We start from the raw sequence: 17,312 nt of genomic DNA on the forward strand, positions 1-17,312 counted from the left end.
GGTATGTAAAAAGAATAAAATCGATTCTGTTTTATGTAAAGAAAATGGCTTCCAATTTGATAGAAAATCCTAACTCACAAAAATGAAACTCATGGAAAATACCCATTTGTAAATACTTACTTTGATCATAAACTTTTGGTCTATATTCTCCTCCAAAGCATTCGTATTCCAGGGTCTCGTCATTGAGGTCAAATTCTTCTATAACTGTGTCATTAAACTTATACCACTTTCCTTTTCCACATCCCCTAGAGCCCAAGGATGAAACAAACATTACAACAGAAACCAAATACCCCATCTCCAGTATTCATCTCTTTGGACTGTCTACAAATATAGCAGGTGATTACCATTTGAAAATACCTAAGAAAAATATAGCAACAGTTATTCTAATTTCTAAAATAACTTTTCAAATTGAAGGCATAAAAACAGTTACAGTAAGTTTTAAAAAACCAATACAAAATAAGACCAAAGAACAATGCAAAAGCTTCTTTGTATCATAACAATAAGTGTAGGTGATAAAGGAGGACAGGGGAACAGAGAAGAGATATACAGGAGGGCAGGGGGAGTGGAAGAGTGATATACAGGAGGGCAGGGGAGCAGAGGGGAGACACACAGGAGGGCAGGGGGAGTAGAGAAGAGACACTGGAAGGGCAGAGAGGGGTTGGTGGGAGAACCTCTTACCGCCTATCCTTAATGAAGGAATAGTAGTGGCCTGCATGTGCCTGCCCACTGTGTACAATGACACCGACAAGTTCATAGTTTTCTGTGAGGGCAACTTTCTTTCGTGGGGACCCTCCACCTCCCTGATCCATACTTCGCCCATTTTCACCAACTTCAGAAGACGAATCTTGGCGAGCCATTCCTGAAACTGTGTAAGGCTCCATGTTTAGCATCCAGGGAAACTATTAAAAGCAAAGAGAGCACATCGATGTTGATTAGTAACATATACTGCCAAACCCATTAAGTCAGTCACAAAGACAAGGGATGCCTGTTTTCCTAATTCAAGCTAGGACTACCTCTCCAGGTTAAGCACAAAACCTCAGAATGGCTCAAGTCTGGGGAAGCACAAGTAGCCTCTCATTCGAGCATTAAGGAAAGCATCTGCCTTCACAGCTGACACTAGGGTGCCTTCTGGAAACAAGGCTGATTATTTACAGTAACACTACACGGTTCTACTAGCAAAAGCTGCTCACTCCTCAGAATGCTGAGACCATGACTTTCACGCTTTAAATGATGTTTGAAAATATTAAAAAAACAATAAACAGTGGGTGAGGTAGTAATGGTTATAAGAACTTTCAGGAAAAAAACCCAAGTTACCCTTATCTGTTCATCATATTTAATGGAGCGTCCACTCTCCCAGTCAAATCCAAATCTCATTAGGTGAATGACCAAGACACTTGGTAAAGACTTAATGCAGGTCCTTTTGACTGTTATTCTCTAAAGAAAAGCAAAACCCAGTTATCTCCTTAAAGAAAGTAAAACAGCCAAGCAATTAATACAAAGGAAATAGATTCCCACAGGCCTTTCCCACCCTTGTAAACACAAGTGATGACACAATCTAATGGAAGTAACGATAGAGCTTAAAATTGATCTTACATGAAACACAAAGTACATGAATAAAATATTAATTGTGTTTTATAAAAAGGGCAAATGAAATACCTTTTCTTTACACTTTTCACAGTAATATGCATTACTTCCCTCTAGAACTTCTCCTCTAACAAACTGGTCCAAAGAAATTTCCAAACTCTGACAGGAAGTAACTCCTAGATTGAGAGCCATGAAAGCTTCTTCTCGCTCATATCTGATTAGGAAATAAGAGAAAAACCACAATCAACAATAGAATTTAAAAAGCTTGAAAGTATCATAATACCTGAGATTAAACACAGAAATCAGTGAAATTAATAACATCCCTCATCCTTTACAAAGTACATTACCAAATAAAAATACCAATTTTTGACAATTCAGAATTACTCAAAATTATGAATTTCAACAAAGAAATTTTAGAAATTGAAAGCAAAGAAATTTAATTCAATATACACTATATAGATCCCTTGAGAGGTATATTTGCAAGTCTCTCAATAAATGCAAAATTCACCACCTACTAGAAGAATCATTTAAAAATGATAATAAACATTTTTTAACATTAATGACATCTTCACTGACCTGTGAGGACAGTCTTTACAGATCTTCTGATCAGAATAGATGCCCTGAAAAGTATTCTTAAAAATTTGGTCTCTCCCCATTTTCTGTTGGATTAAAAAGTTACAATTTTAGTTGATATGCCTAGAATTTATAGGTTACTTATATAGAATTTTATTTAGACCTAACTGAAACACAGATGTCAATTTAACCACCAAAATAAAATACGTGATCTTGGTAGTTTAATCTGGGAACTAATGAAAGGACTATAACCCATTAGACCCACTGTCAGAGTAATCCAAGTGCTCAGGAGGAGAGAAGTCAGTCAGAGCTGATGACAAGGACAGCATTCTCCATGACGACTCTGATTCCTTCTGCCCATGACACAATTACCAAGGTAGTAGCAACTTTCCACAATCTTTTTTTTTCTTTTTGCAGATAGAATGCTATAAATATATGTTATTTAAAAACCTGCCTACTTCTGAGAAGAGAGGCACAAGCTGGCAGTGATGGGATCTGTCTATAACTTAGAAGGCAGTACCAGTTAGGCAGTCTGTCATGTTTTACTGGGTACAGGTAGAAAGCTTTGGGTTTAAACATCACCAAAAACAACTTTAAATCTAGTCCTTTTGTTCCCTTTGCCAAAGCAAGACAGCTCTGCACCAGTGCTTATAGCACTTCTCTGAGGCCAGGTTACTACAATGCATACAAATAAGAGTATGCAGATACAAATGGTCACTGTTATGGAGTACAAACTAAGAATTACATACTTTATCAAGTGTTAGATGAATTAAGAAGAAACCTGTAACCTTAGTGATCTGTGCATGTTTTGATGTTCAAACCCAGAAGAAATGATATATAGTTGTGGTATTCAAGATGATCAATTTCTGATTTGTCAGTTTCATAGCAGTCCCAAATCCTACCCGACTGTTCTTATACTAGAGTTTGAGAGGGTTAGCGGGAAAATACAACTTTTTCTACCTTAAGATATTCATCCATCTGATCAATGAGGCTAGTGAAGAACTCATATGCATCCTGTTGTTCTCTCACATAAAGCTCTTTGTTCCACATCTTGAAAATCTACGTAATAAGAATTAAATATGTCATTCAAGGAGAAGTAGCAATTTCTGAATATGATAGAAAAAGAAGGTAAAAGAGTACTTAATGCTTCTAAAAATTAAGTTCCCTATTAGGATGCAGAAGTGAGATGGGATTATGTTCAGCCACCTATGGTCTTCTCTGGTCCCTTTGTAATCCTAATAAGTCTATGACACCACAGGGTGAGAGCTAAGGCCATGGAACAGAGCATTTCTTTCTTAGAAACTAACCAACCTGTGGGGGAAAGTACAAGTGACTCCTCCAAAGTAAAGCAATGTTTAAAAAAGAATGTTCTTTATTTAGAGGCATTAGTAAAACTGGCACAGGTTCTGAAGAATGAGTTCAACAAATACTTCAAACAGCTAAAATAAGCATCAAAAGAAATATCCAAAATAACCAAGATTAGCAAATCCCTAGAAATTACATGAGTACTCTAAACATTCTAATCATTTGAAATAAGGACCAATCTAAAGAAGGCTGGTATAGGTTCTGGCAATGGGATTAGTCTAGAGTTAATAAAGACAAGAGACAGCTATCACTAGAGAAAGAATGTAGCCAAACTCCAAATATCTCACATCTTCACACCTAAAGAGTTACTGGTGAAATACCTTCCAAAAGTTCTCAGGCACGTAATACTGCAGCTTGCTTTCCATCAAATGCCCGAAGAGAGACTGTACTTGGTAGAACACACTATCGTCGGGATTGTCTGTGTCATCATCCACTGAGAGTAACGCCTGGAAAGAAAGAGCAAGTGTTAAGTTAGAAATATTTAACTTCTTTATAAAAAGCCTCAACTTACATGCATACAAGGATGCACACTGTTCTTTTAGAATGTACGTATGTTTGAATGTGGCTGTAACTCTACGTATGTTTAGCTTCAATACTTTCTAGCTGGTCTGATCATGAACAAATCATGACTTTGAGCTTCTGCTGGATTATGAAAAACTGACTAGTAACACTAGGATCTCTACAAGAGGTAACTGTGACACAATAACACAGAATACTCTCAAAACTACTGCTATATCACCGTCTATTCAGACACTATCATAAAGTGCTGGTGATAGAGCCTAAGTATTTCTAAAATACTGAAAATACTAGCAATTTTATGGTATAGAATTTGAGAATAACTTAGTTCAAATATCACAGGAGGTCAACTCCATCTGTCAAACAGCAACATAATACCGCAGGTGTATAAAAAAGTGCGACTGGAAGCAACATACTGTCTAGATATATTTCAGAAGCTGCTGAAGAATCCCTGAGAATATCTAATTTTAGTAACCCCAAAATGCACTATATGAATGAGTAGCAATTCTCAGGTAATGTACATATTACTCATCACACCAAAGAGGAAAAAGGAAGGAAATCACCTCGGGGAGACCAGGCTGCATGTAGAGCTGCTGGAAGACTGCGTTCATGTAACACGTGGCGCCACCATTCCGCAGCCCCACAAACCCTGCACTGGACCTGCTGTCCACTGGGGGCAGGTACTAGAACACAGAGAAGGACAAGCGGGAGAGAGAATTAGTATCTCTGCCAGCAGCACACGTCCTCACAGCTGGGTGAGATGTGTAAGGGGAGGAGAGATACACTCAGGTTTATCCACCCAGCGTACTGAGTTATGCCAGCAAAGCCTGCGTTCATGAAGTGCCTCTGCAAATGCCGACACAATGAAAAATACCGCTATCTCGATGTTTCCTTGGAGCGTACAGTTCACAGCATATGTGTGCAGTGAAGCATTCAGTCACCTGATTATCATTCAATACATATTTATTAAGAGCCTACTATGTGCTGTAAACTCTGTCAGGATACAAGAGAGAGCACAAATGTACCTAGTCCTGACCTCAAAGGAGCTCGAAATCTAGTAGGGCAGATAGGCATTAATCAAGTAAATAGACTAATGTATATTTACAAATTGAGGTGGTACTCTGGGGGAAAATAAAAAGGAATAGGGTTCTATGAAGTGTTTACTCTGAAGAATCCTGACCAGTGTATATGGTCAAGGAAGACACATATTCTCTCTCTTTGTTTGAAAAGGTAACACTCTTCTACTAAATTTCTTTTAATAAGCACACAATTAAATAAATAGGTAAATGCCTTAGCACTTCACGTAAAGATGTTTGTAATAATGTGGATTCCAGTGCAGTGCTTTTCTAGGTAGAAATAATCAAAAAAAGGCATTTCAACATAGCACTTCTCCAAGTAGAGGATACTGTAACCGACACTCTCTAAAACGCAACTACAGCAGAGTCTCGATTCTAATGCCATGACCAGAATCACATTATCTGCATATATCAAGTATCTGTATCCACGTGATAACTAACCAACTGACAAGACCCTGTCGATCTTTTGGACCAAAAGGAATGTATTACATATGTTTCATTGATATTCGACAAACACTTAGAGCAGGGTGATTTCTAAGATCTAATTACCACTGTAATTTATCTGTAGTCCAAAGCATAGATTGGGGAAAAAAAAAAAGAATGTTACAAAATAAGGAAAACTGGTTTATAACAGTGCTAAAAATATAAGTATTTGTATAAGACAAATATTGTCTTCATTATGCTGATATAATTCCTGACTTAAGAAAAAATTAAAAATTTCTTTTCAATCTGATTAAATACATGTAAAACTAAAGCACAGCATAAAATAAGCATTATAAACTAAACATTTAATATCAGAACAGTTCCCAATTTGTGCATTCATGTTTTACTTTGCAAGCGCTAGTTCCTCTATTTAGAACACCTGTTCCCACTTTCTTTCCTGCCTAAACTGTATGTTTCATAACACTCAGCTCAAATGACCGAGATGTAAGTGGAGAACGTAAAGAAAGGCAGCTTCAGCGGCGTCCTCCCACTCCTGGCCTGGTGCTCTAGCGCACCTGCAATTTGCTTCCCTCTGGCAGATCCCAACACAGACTAAGTGGCTCCACGGCTCCACAGCTTTGCCCACACTGCTGGAACTGACCTGGCCACCTTGCTTCAATTGGCTCACAGTCTTTAAGGCTCTACTTAAATTTCATTTTTTCTAAGAAGCCTTCTAAGACACCACCTGGTGGTGAAGTGTCTGTTAGTAGAGCATTTGGGATATAACTCTATCTCAATTATCTGCTTATCTCTTCATTACACACTGACCTGGAGGGCTGGGATCTATCTTCATTTTTGGGCTCCAAAAGCCAAAAACACTTCTTAGCACATAGTAAGCTCAATAAATCTTAGCTGAATTTAAGTGAACATACTGTAGTGTGACAGAGCCAATGTTTGAGTGTTTGTCTCTAGTACCTTGCCAAGCATAAACTTACTCAAAAAATAGGTTAATTAAAAGAGTATCATTTAGTAATATGCTATACATTATAGTTATTTGAGTATGTCAACATGATAAGCTAAATAATAATGAATTTGTGATTAGAAAAATGAAAATGCAGTTTTAAAAATTCTATGTTTAGGAGAGCACTCAAAAAATATTAAGCGTATCAAGGTCTAGAAAACGTACATCAAACTCCTTGGTAAGAGCAGGGTCAGGTTGATGATGCATAGAAAGTAGTTCTTTTGTAATAATTTGAAGATTTGAAGGTGAGCTATCAGCCAACATTACAAGGACTTCATAGGCTGCCAATCGGCTATTTACTGTACTACACCTAAAAACAAAAGACACAAGGCAATTAGTCTAAGTCAACTTTTGAAATGAAAGTTTCAGAGCTGCAGTTCCCCAAGCAGTTAGGTTAAGTCAGGTCTGATGGAAGATCTCTAGTCAATCGAGTGGGCATTGCTGACTTAACAAAGGAGGCCATGAGCACTGCAGGGATGAATGTGATTGAGCTAAGTATCTTCTTGGCCTGATGATAATGTAGCAAAATCTGTCACTTATGATTCCAGAGTGTTCGTATCTACGGGACAGATCAAGAATGGAGGGTAAGTAGTCTGAAAATTTTACCTAAACCACAATGTAGGTAGCAAGGAAGGTTTTTGTAGATATCACCCTGAAATTCAAATATCTAAAGGACAGAAAAAGAAAGCTATACAAATCAGAACAGATGCCTATAAACATTTTATATGTGCGTGCAGATAAAAAAATTCTTCACGGACACTAATCAACTTTCCATTTTGCTGATAAAAAAAATTGAGACAAAAATACATAATTTGCTCAATCAATTTGTTTAAACTGCACCTTTAACGGACATCGTTTTGGGGATAAACAGTAATTTCTCACTGTCACCTATGCCAACCTTGCGATACTGAGATCGCAGGTTAGGAAGGATACACAGAAAAGAGGACATCCAACCTCTGAAAGAAACACTTATGGAGTGGAGTGGAGATGTATTTAAGAGGAAGTTGTGAAGCTTTCAGATCAGCACTGTGCCAGGCACTGAGGACAATGGCCGTGGACTTCTGGGTTGCAGAGGACAGGTACAGAATGAACAGGAGGTACCATATACACAGGCAAAACATTAAAAAGTTCTTTTGTTGTTAGTGTGATATAAGAATAGAATTACTGTGAAAAGAGTTTCTGTGTATTTTAAATTTCTTTCTCGCTTTAGGATTTAGGTGAGAACAGGCTGGGCATCATTGTGATAAATGGACACCATTCAGTGCACTGGGGAGAGATGAAACAAAATGTTTCCTTTTCTATTCCAGGCACTGTGTATGATTTAAAAAACCAACTCCTTGTGGATGGAGGCTATACTTTTAATAAATATAAAGGGAAAAATTCATGAATAAAAATTTCAGTAAAAGTGAAGATTTTCTCTGTTCACTAAAAATTGATATACTCATGCATTTCTACTGCTTTAATAAAAGACTCCCATGGAGCTAGCAGCAAATCTTCTAGAACAAGGTTGGGGCAGGGTTAAGGATTGGAGTCACAGCCTGAGAGACACCCCAAGAGTTCTAATGAAGACTTATTACCTAAAACAGATTTTGCTAATAAGGAATCTCTAAACAGAGAAACATTCCTACGTAAGATTCCTCTTAGGATTCCATAAAATATTACTTATTATGCCTTGCCTATTTCATGAACCACTTAAGTTATGTGGAAATTTTTTTCACTGGTTAAATGCCAAATCCTCAGTTTCCTCAGGATTATTCAATTAACTCTGGTTTTCATGAGAATAGAACAAAGTAAGTTAGAATTAGAGCAAATAACCTCCTCCTATCTCCAAGAATATAAACATCACCCAAGTAGGGTTAGCATTACAAAAGGATCTTCCAAACTTCTACCCACAGAAACGAATACAAAATTTGATTCTAAAACTACCACTGTAATCAATCACTAACAGTTTTAATTATCAGGACACAGTCACTACTCAGCAAATCTCAAGGCTCATGCACTAAAGCACCTATACTTTTCTTCTAGAAGAAACCCTCAAGACTCAGAGCCTACTGACTTTTACTTTGGACTAAATTCTTACAAACTCAGTTTCTCTTGGAATTTCTTACTGACCAAGTTAACCACATTATTACTTATTCTTCCATTTTGATGATGATAATGGTACCAGATACTAGTTCAGCACTTACTATGTGCCAGGCAGGCTTTACCCTAAGCCTCTTCACATGCATTTCTTTATATAGTGGATAACACCTTATAAGCTATGCACACTCACAAGATAGAAGACAAACTCCAAGTTAAGAAAACCTTTTTGGACTAATGTTTCGAATTAGAATTTTTACCAAAACTGAACACAACGTGCATTTTCCATACTTTGGATGAAAGTCCTGTTGACTGATGGCGGCACTGCCAGCTGGAGAATGACTATTTAAAATAATTCTAGAAGCTCGGAAAAGGAAGTCATCTAACAATGGTTTAATGAGTGATGAACCTGGAATAGAGCATAATATTCATGTTGAGGATGAACACATTTTAATTCAAAGATCCTGTCTTGAACTTTCATATCAGAGCAGCAAAGGCACCCAAAGCCACCCAACAGCAGGGCATTCAATTTAACTTAATGCTTAATTTTTCGCAAAGCTCTTGGAGTAGAGAGGTAGGGATGGCTGGTAGGGTCAGGGGACAGGATACAAAGATAGACAAGTGAGGGTACTACCTTTATGAGCTTACAACAGAGTGAAAGGAGTCAAACTTTCACTTTAGAAACACAAATGTCAAGAACACCACGAGGTAGATGGTTTGAGTAAGTCTTACTTTGGGCATAGGGGAGTCCACATAAAGCGTTTTGAAAGCTTTAAAATCTTGCCTTCATTAGGTAAAAATAATCTGCCCTTCTCACCCTGGTTTAGAATCACTCTTTTCTATGTATCCCCAATAGCCAAAAATATTTTTATAGAGCTTGGTTTGTGTGATAAAAGTGATAATGTTTTGCTTTGCTTTCTGAAAATAATTATAATACTGAATATGTTTTTACAAATTACATGTGTACCCAGGAGACTTATCCATCACCTAGGGGTGTGGTGGTTGGGGATTGCCTCCCTAGAAAAAAATTACCCTTAAAAGAAATGATATACAATAGGTAATTTTTTAAACAAAGTACATAAGAGCAAAAAGAGAAAAACCTACTTTGAGTTATAATTTTTACTTGGTATTAAGAAGTTACGTGATCCAACTCTTTTGAACACTGTAAAATTCTCTACATTGTTTAGTGACACAGGTAAAATATACCTTAAATTTGTTAGGCACTAAGCCAGACAATCTCCTATTGCCTGAAGGGTCAATTTTCTATGTAACACTTAGCACCTATCTTATTTTCCCAATTACACACAATACTATGGCAATATCTGAAAATGTGCTATTCTGTCACACGACAAGATGAAGCAATAATTACCAAGCATTTCCTTTTCTGCCCCACAGAGTGAAAGAAGGGTCTTAATGAGCCTTAAGTGTCCTGCCAGTAAGATGTTGTCTGCTTCACTGGTCTCACATTCAGCTGTGCGATTAGGTTCAAAGTTATCCAGCCAAGTAATCTCATCTTCGAGCATGGTAGCTGGACTGATTCTTAACTGCTCCATTTCTGAAGCTAAGAAAAAAAAATCCATTTTTAAGAGAAAAGGATTTCCCTTCATGGAGTCAAAATCCTGAATTAAAGTAAACAGAGTCAAGTCTCAATCTTTCATTTTATCGATTTCAAAAAGACAACCACACACCCATCATTAATAAATAGCAGGCTATAGCTGCTGCCCACAGGACCATGAAGGCTCATGCAAATTCACTCCTTCCTTCATTCACTCTCTCAGTCATAAACCAAACATATGTTGAGTGCTTCCTCTGTGCAGGTCACTGTGCTACATGCTGGGGATACAAGATGAAGGAAGGGGTGAAAGAGTATGAGGAGAGCCAAGGCTCCTGCAGTGTTACCAAAGCCAGCAGGGGACAGAGTTCTGCAAAGGAGAGAGGTCAACAATGAAGTAGCAGAGACCAGGGTTCCAAACAATGTATCAAACTCCAGAGAACTATTCTGACCTTTTGTATTAAGTATGTCATTTCCCCTCCAAGCAAGGATTTAAAACAAGATTCCATATTGGAAGCTGGGGTTGGGAAGGAGAGGAAGAGTGATCGTGCTCTACTTTCACTGCACTATTTGCCACAAGCAGGCTGGGTTCAGGATGCGGAGGTAAAAAGGGATACTTTAGGGTCAGCCAGAGCTGGACTGGCACCGGATATGAATCCTGTCTCTACTTCTGTCACTCACTTCTTTTACTATCAACATATCTCAACAGACATTCCCTCTTTCTTTTAATAATCAACCTTTAAAAATTTGTCAGAATTGGCTACACTAGAGAGAAAGACTATTCCCAATAGCTCAGTATCAGTATAATTAAAGTATGAGTGCCTCTGACAAATTTTTAAAATAAAAAAATCTTCTCAACACATAACAGTTGGATATATAATAGAAAACTGGCACATGGGTTTACATGCTATTTCCAGGAAAATAAAATTCAATTTCAAATAAGAATTATAATCTCATTTATATATAGATACACTAACTCAGAATTAGAAATGTCCATTTGGCTTTCTTTTCTACTCCTTCCCACTCCCTCAAAATCTACTCTCCCAACACAAACAATAGTTAGACATTTACTTACTTGTCAGATCATCTAATAATTGGCACCTCAGATCAAAATACTCCATACACTGAGATAATAGTCTAAAAAACAGACAGATTCAATTATTAAAAAGAGGTTGAATTAAAAATATAGAGCATTTTCCTTGTTATAAGAAGTTCATAAAACAATCGAATAAGAGACTTTACCTAGCATAAAATAACTATGTTTACATTAATTCAACTTCAATATTTTAGCAAGAGGCACGCTAATGATTTTACTAATACAGATACATGTTGGAGTTGAGAAGTATGCTGAGCTGAGAAAGTGACATACAAGAGGACATGAGCAGTGTGACCTTTACACAGTGATCTGGCCTGAATTATTTTAGGCTCTTACCAACCAGATGAGGTGGAGGTGGGAGTTGGGGACGACAGAGGAGAAGAAAGCCTGGTCTTATTCTAACTCTCCTGTCCTAAATGGGGAAAAGCACAGAATCGCCCTCTTTGAGGCACCAATGCTAGAAGAGGACAGGAGGAATTCATCTGTCATCTCAGTAATGCACAGTGGACCTCAGGGGAGCAGTACACAGCTCACTATTCTGTTAGTGTGAGCTTTCTCATCTTTATTACACACCTCTGATTGACTCCTCTCATGATACTAGTTGGAGACCAGAGAGGGAGCTGAGCTGTAAGAATCACACCCAGAAGAAACTGATTTGGCTTCTGTACATCTGGATGAGCTGAAGTATCCGTCTGACTAAGAGTATACAGCTGATCACAAGCAACACGGCGAATCTGAAATTATATTAGTGACAAAGAATGTCCATCAACCAATGCTTAGAGATTGCTTCAAAAGTGATTTTCTGTCAAAGTCAGCACTTTGAAGGACACACAGGAGACTGAGTGTTTTGATCATTAATGGTAAAGGTTATACTGAATAAACTAGGATTAAAAACAAGTGTGTTCTGGGGACTGATTTCCCAAATCACTCTATTATTTTACTCTAATCAACAGATTTATAATTTAATATAAATGAAGATAAGAAAATGTTAATTTTCCAGGTCATGTAAGAAAATCAGAATTATAAAATCTAATGAAAGTTTATGGCTTGAAGTTGGTCTTTCTTGATTTTGACCAACATGCTGATTCTTAATGCCAGAGGCCTTTGCCAGCTATGGGCATTGAAAACTGGCTATATTTTGTTTGTAATAAAAATTAATGGTAGCACTAGTCTCTTAACTTTTTGTGGGCTATGGAACAGAAAGGAGGGGAAGTAGTCCAAATGGTCACTTTGCTTCAGAGTGTTCTGCAGCTCTCTGCAGGGCTCCCTGAGAGGACTAAATGTCATTCCTTCTGTACTCCTATGAGGTAACAGGCATCCAGAGAGCCAAAGACAGAAGAGGATCCAAGGGGTTTTTCATGAGCCCTTACCTCAGCACTTGGTGATCCGAGCAGAATATCGATGATAAAATCAGCAACACAGGGCAAGGTATAGAAAGATGCTAATGATAAGAATAAGCAGAATTGGGGGCGGGGGAGAAATTAAGTTAGGAAATGCATTTTCAAAAATTTTGAATAATTTCTTAAGCTTAACTATAGCAGAAATTCATCTCTTCCACATGGAATCAAATTCAGAGCCTTCACCTGCTCCATGCCTGTGAGCAGGACCATGTCTTGGCCACCTTTGTACCCCCATGTTTTAGCACAATGCCTCGCATACCACTTACAGAAAAACTACGTCTTGTGTTGATAAACTATCAATACTTGTGAACTATAAAATATACTCTATCATAAACTTACAAATGATAAAAAAAGCTTGAAGGAAAGTTATAATCATTTTCATTTTTATTTGAAAATACCTCTAAAATTAAACAGTTATAGGAAAATTGAACAAAGTACTATGGCCTATGTTCAAAAGCATGTCATGACTCACACCTCTCATATATACCTTCAAAAGCATTCTTGCTCGAAGTAAAGAATTTCGGATACTATTGCAATGTGCCGTTTCTAACCTTTTCTGTACATTTATCTTATATAATGAATTTGGATGTTACAATAAATATATAATGCTCACCAATGCTATATAACAGGCAGCCTGAATCAGTAACCACAGTGAAGAACAGAGCTACTATGTGTTGGCACAATTTTAAAAAGTGGAGCTGTTAAGACTTCATTCCTGAATACTTATTTATTGAGGGCCTACTATGCATGGTGCAGTGTTTGGGTGCTGGAGATTCAGCAGGGAACAAAATGGACAGAAGTCTCTGTCCTTATGGAGCTTACAGCCTAGCTGAGGAGGGAGATGATGACAATGAACATGAAAAGTACATAAATTCTATTATGTTATAAAGTGGTAACTGATATAGAGGGGTTTAGGTAGTGCTCCTGTTAGGGGAGTGTTGTGATTTTTTTCAAAAGGTGGTCAGAGAATGTCTCATTAAAAAAGTGACATTAAGCAAGAACTTATAGGAAATGAGGAAGAGAGCAATGTAGATGGGTGGGGGAAGAACATCCCACGAAGAGAGAGCAGCCAGAGCACGGGCTGAGGCAGGTTACACCAGGGTGGCTGAGCAGTCACAGTCAGTGAGGGGGAGAGTAGAAAGTGAGGCACACAGGCCTCAGGGGGTAGGCTGTGTCGGGCCTTAAAGGCCTTCGTAAAGATTTGGTATTTACTCAGTATGAACTGAGAAGCCACTGCAAGATTTTAAACAGAGGAGTGACAGGATCTAACTTACATATAAGAAGTTCCACTCTGGTTACTGTGTGGAGAATAAACTGCCAGGGCAGAAGCAGGGAGATTAGTCTGGGCACTATGGCTATGGTTCAAGGACAGATGATCACAGTTCAAAGGGTAACAGCAGTGAAGAGGGAGAATCTAGATACAGTTTATAGAAGGCTGTGCTGACAGCTTAGAAGTGGGGTGTGAAAAAAAGAAATTGAGGATGACTTCAAGGTTATGGTCAGAGCAAAAGCTCAGTTCTGAGTATGTTAAGTTTGGAAAGTCTATTTGATATCCAAGTGGAGATGTCAGGAGTGTGGTCCAGACTGTAGATCCAAATTTAGGTATCAGCACATAGAAGGAATAGAAAGCTGTGAAAATGGATGAGATCACTGACAGAATGAGCGTGGACAGAGAAGAGACAGTGATGAGGGACAGAGCCCTGGGATGCTCTAACATGAAAAGTACGATTCACAACAGCTATACTTTGCTAGAGCCAACAATGAAGTTAAAAGGGCAAATTTTAAGTTTCATGATTTTTAAGTGGAGTCAGTATCAGTTTAGGAATTGGTATATAAACCTAATTCTACAGTTTATGAACTATAATTTGGGTTGTTTTCATCTCTCAACTAGACAGTAAGCTTCAAACATACTACCTTTATAACACCTACTATGCCAACTTTCCCCCCTTTTCATTCCTATTAACATGCCCTTATCTATAAAGGAATGAAAATCCCAACAGAAGCCTGGCCTTTCCCTAACGGAGAGGAGTCACAGGCAAGCACCCTGCATACCCAATTGCTGGCTCCGAAGCTGCAGGCAGGTGACCAGGAGAGACAGAGCCTCCCCAGCGATCAGGGAGTCTTTGGTGGACACAGACTGCTGCCGCACGCAGATGCCGGCGTGCAGGGCTGCCGGGTCGCCTTCGCTGCCAGAGCTGCAATTGCTTCCTGGAGACGGGCAAGCAGAAGGTCACTGTGGATCCTGCAGGACCAGTGGGATCTTCTAATATCCTTTTAATGTGTTCCCCAGAATCCCCAAGTGAAATTAAATAGTTCAAGAAGACACTTTGGTCTAAGAAATGAGAGAGACTTAATCCCTTTATGTGACCCTGACTGCCTTGTACATAGAACACATTTTGAGGCACTCAACATGTGTTTATGAGGCAAAACTATTTTCAGGTGACAGAAGTAAGAAGAGTGCAATTTTGGAGGCATAAGGGAGTCCTCCTGGGATGTTACAAATGCTCCTTATCTTGATGTAAATGGGTTGTAACATGTAAAAATCCTGTTAACATTTCTGCACTTTATTATATGCATGTCACACATTAAATATTTTTTATTATTGAGGTATACACACACACATAGATTGAGCAGGGAAACCAAATGAAGCTAAAAAGTGAAGCTATTTAAAAGGTCTAATAGAAAATAAATGGCCAAACCAAAAAAATGACTTTTCTAGGTGGGAATTCTAGATGAATTTTTATTACAGCTACATTACTGGCTTCATGACATTTTGCACTGAGGAAGATAAAAATTGATCTGGTTTTCCCACTGCTCTGTGTTTATAAATTTTTTTTTTTCCTTAAATGAAGTATGACATCCATATAGTAACGTGCACAGATCTTAAGTGTATAGCTTGATGACCTATACAGAGATGATTCTTACAGAGATGATTCTTACAGATATTTCTTGCCCAATGTTCTAATTACTTTATCCTTTTAAATCAGTACCTGAACTGCTGAGCCTGTTTCGAATTCCAGCAGGAAACAGAGAATTACTTTCTTTAATTGGTTGGCTACTCCCAACGAGGTCAAGTCGTCCTGCAGCAGCAGCCCACGACAGTCTCATGAAACAAGCCACAGTAGAAGTGAAATCATTTACTTCCATTGTCTAAAGAAGTATGGGGAGAGTGTTATGAGGAAAAGTAGTACTGGAACACATTCCACTGGCTTCTATAACCTTACTGGTCTCAGTTTTGTGAGACTCTTTCCCCTCCAACATCACCTAGAGGACCACCTTTTTAATACTCCCACGCTGGTCAAAGACTGGTGATATCTCTCTGCTACCTGTAAAACAGGGACTCCAATCTCCATAATCTGGCTTTAAATTACCTGGCACCAATTTGGTTTTCACCATTTCCCCCCTGCCCCACACTGCATTCTGGCCTGCGTGAACTACCGTGTGACCTCCCGTAAGGCTATGTTTTTCTCCAATTTTGCTCACGCCCTCCCTTCTGCTTGAACAACTCTCCTCTCTCCAACTCTTCATACTTAGCTCTACACATCTAATCTTATCTATTCTTCAAGGTCTACCTCAAATGCCACCTCCTACATAAAATCGTCCATGACAGCCACAGGTGAAGGTAATTACTCCGCTTCTCTGAAGGCCCACAGAATGCTTTGCCTTTGTAGCTCTCTTATTACACTTGACGTTTCCCACCCTAAATTGCAGTATTGCCACGAGTTGCCTCTTTCTTACCATAAATCCCTGTAAGCTAATATTCATGTCAATATTCAATTATATCCAAATGGCCCCTCCTGGCAACCAGCCGTTTCTAAATAGGAGGTACTTAATAATTCTTGAATACACAAATCACTTACTTGTATTGCAACTCGTGCAGCAGGGATGATTTCCTCAACCCTGATAGAAGACCTATCAGACACTGACAACTGTCGGTAGGATGACTTTTCTGGGGTACCACATAAGGACATCTGCCGGCTGGTTTGCCGGCTGACATTTCGGAATGGGCGAGAAGAAAGTGCTTCTATGCCATCTTTGGTGATGTCTTCATCTAATAATGTGGGCATTGTTTGTCCAACAAGTAAAAATCTTAAAAGGAAATACAAAGGTAGACTTATTCAGACTCGTTTCACACTATTTAAAATGACTGGACTGGTGAGGAAAGCAGAGTTGAGTATTGCCTTAACGCAATATACTGACATACCTTGCAAGTTGTAGGCAGATAGAGTAAACTCCCTGCCTTGTTTCATAGTCGACTTCTGATGGGATGGAGTCCCTCTGCATGACATTTACAACCAAACTTCAAAAAAGAGAAAAAAGGCAGGATATTAAAGATTTCTACTTTTTTCATAAGAAATTTTCTGTAATTTAATTGCTAATAAATGTTATCACTCAAAATTTCTACAAGATCCTTACCTATAAACTGAACCATTCATCTCTCTATCACAATGATTTGTGAAACCTACAACCCTCCTGGTCCATTTAGAATTTGACTCCTTGTTAAGTCAAAGAAAGATCCCCAACACAGAGTGTTTGCATAGTTCTGCTTCTTGCTAACTGGCCTGAGTTCACTGATGTGTCAGTACAACTATCAATTCAAAAACCACACCCAGAATTGGTGTATTCA

The 17,312-nt window shown here is 38.4% G+C and overlaps 1 protein-coding gene across 3 annotated transcripts in view; it reads right to left on the reverse strand.

Annotated features, from left to right (window-relative positions):
- USP24 (ubiquitin specific peptidase 24) overlaps window positions 1-17,312 on the reverse strand; it is a 115,216-nt gene that overhangs the window by 27,619 nt on the left and 70,285 nt on the right. For all 3 annotated transcript variants that reach the window (XM_087820458.1, XM_087820459.1, XM_087820457.1), the window contains exons 33-50: window positions 16,890-16,985; window positions 16,546-16,774; window positions 15,676-15,835; window positions 14,738-14,893; window positions 12,656-12,726; window positions 11,859-12,019; window positions 11,265-11,326; window positions 10,007-10,198; window positions 8,929-9,046; window positions 6,724-6,868; window positions 4,602-4,721; window positions 3,843-3,968; window positions 3,118-3,216; window positions 2,161-2,243; window positions 1,657-1,798; window positions 1,315-1,434; window positions 679-899; window positions 121-245 (exon numbers count right to left, since the gene is read on the reverse strand). In XM_087820458.1, coding sequence (XP_087676584.1) covers window positions 121-245; window positions 679-899; window positions 1,315-1,434; window positions 1,657-1,798; window positions 2,161-2,243; window positions 3,118-3,216; window positions 3,843-3,968; window positions 4,602-4,721; window positions 6,724-6,868; window positions 8,929-9,046; window positions 10,007-10,198; window positions 11,265-11,326; window positions 11,859-12,019; window positions 12,656-12,726; window positions 14,738-14,893; window positions 15,676-15,835; window positions 16,546-16,774; window positions 16,890-16,985 — 2,426 coding nt within the window. The remainder of the gene's footprint in view (window positions 1-120; window positions 246-678; window positions 900-1,314; window positions 1,435-1,656; window positions 1,799-2,160; window positions 2,244-3,117; window positions 3,217-3,842; window positions 3,969-4,601; window positions 4,722-6,723; window positions 6,869-8,928; window positions 9,047-10,006; window positions 10,199-11,264; window positions 11,327-11,858; window positions 12,020-12,655; window positions 12,727-14,737; window positions 14,894-15,675; window positions 15,836-16,545; window positions 16,775-16,889; window positions 16,986-17,312) is intronic.

Source organism: Miniopterus natalensis, chromosome 9 (assembly GCF_054644295.1).
Source record: "Miniopterus natalensis isolate mMinNat1 chromosome 9, mMinNat1.hap1, whole genome shotgun sequence".
Taxonomy (NCBI): domain Eukaryota; kingdom Metazoa; phylum Chordata; class Mammalia; order Chiroptera; family Miniopteridae; genus Miniopterus; species Miniopterus natalensis.